This window comes from Sorex araneus, chromosome 1, assembly GCF_027595985.1.
Source record: "Sorex araneus isolate mSorAra2 chromosome 1, mSorAra2.pri, whole genome shotgun sequence".
In the NCBI taxonomy this organism is placed as follows: domain Eukaryota; kingdom Metazoa; phylum Chordata; class Mammalia; order Eulipotyphla; family Soricidae; genus Sorex; species Sorex araneus.
In genome coordinates, this window is record NC_073302.1 from 321,463,865 (window position 1) to 321,465,395 (window position 1,531).

The window sequence follows — 1,531 nt, forward strand, 5'->3', positions numbered from 1 at the left end:
TTGGGGTTTGAATTTTGGCTTTTTGTTTGCTTTGGACTATGTATTGATGTATTTTAACCTTTGAATCACCTAGAGCAGGGTTAGCATCATTGAGCACCAGGATCAGAAGAGAAGTCAGGTAACTTGTAGGATAGCGAGACACAGGTAGAATCTTCATTATGATCTATGTTTTGTATCAGTCGTTCAGCATATGGATTTGTTTCTGGGTGCTTTTGAGATCATATGGCTTTAATGTTGAAACATATTTGAAATAATGGTTACTGTGTTAACAGGTGATTCCTGAAGACAACTGACGCAGATCTCTACTACGTGGGAGAGAGTGATATTCTTGGTGCACAGCTTTAAGGAGGAAGCATGCAAAGCAACATGGATCGGCAGCTGAACAACAAAGCATGGACATGTGACTGGAAAGGGCAGGGAAGAGCAGCCCCCAGGGGAACTAAACGTCAGCCAGCCCAGCAGGCAGCGGCGAAACCCTTCACAGTGACATGGGATTTACAGGATGAAGATGTCCACTCTGAGACCAGCTTTCAGACTGGAAAGGCAGGAGAGGATTCCTTCTCTGATTGTTACATAGAATGCATAATTAGAGGTGAGTTTTCAGAACCTATTCTGGACGAGGACATACTTCTTAAGTCCTTGGCACCAGGGCAAGAGCTCTCTCAACAGGTTCTTGCAGCGAGCTCTTTCATTGAACATTCTTTGGGACGTAATGCAGTAGAGGCAAAACAAGCACCTTCTCCACAGAGTGCTGGAGAGAATTCACTTGTTGAGTATTCTGGATACGCAGCAGGCATAAATTTAAACATGGCTTCTGGAGGAAAACCTAGCATCGATGTACCAGTTCTTAAGAAGCTCTCAGAATTTGCTGAATCGATGCCAAGAGAAAATACAAATACAGAGCATGCTGTGCCAGAAAATATTTGCCCTCAGCATGGATGTGGCAAAAAGTTCAAAGATAGAGCATCCCTGAAAAAACATATTCGTATTCATGGGCCCCGAGATATGGTGTGTGCTGAATGTGGGAGAGCGTTTCTGGAGAAGTCAAAACTAAATAGACATTTCCTGATTCACACTGGAGAGAGGCCATTTCAGTGCACCTATGAAGGGTGTGGGAAACGCTTTGCCCTAGACTTCAATTTGCGTACACATGTGCGCATCCACACCAATGAGAAATATTATGCATGTCCCTTTAAAGGCTGTAAGAAGAGATTTGTGCGGTCAAATAACCTGAAAGTTCATGTCTTAACTCATGGAAACACCATGGAGGATCAGTGAGACAGAGGATGGAAAGGAATCCTCAGGACAGTCATTAACAAGAGTGACCGGGACCAGACACGTAAATGATTATGCTTTCTGTGGAAAATTTCTTCTGCCAATATTATAATCCTTGAAGCCAAATTTTTTGATTAAAAATAAGCTACTATAGCTTGATACCATTCTAAGAACATTTTGAACAAAGGTGGTCGGCATCTAATGGGAAATTATATAACAAACTCATTTCAAAAACAATCTCTACAACATTTTGAAC

At 42.1% G+C, this 1,531-nt stretch overlaps 1 protein-coding gene across 1 annotated transcript; it reads left to right on the forward strand.

Moving 5' to 3' along the window:
* Nucleotides 1-366: 366 nt before the first annotated feature.
* Nucleotides 367-1,278, forward strand: ZFP42 (ZFP42 zinc finger protein). The gene has a single exon (XM_004610400.1). The coding sequence runs from the start codon at nt 367-369 to the stop codon at nt 1,276-1,278; it is 912 nt and encodes a 303-aa protein (XP_004610457.1).
* The last annotated feature ends 253 nt before the right edge of the window (nt 1,279-1,531 follow it).

Excerpts from the sequence above, each read along its gene's own strand:
- ZFP42 (XM_004610400.1), top strand. The coding sequence starts at position 367 with ATGGATCGGCAGCTGAACAACAAAGCATGGACATGTGACTGGAAAGGG.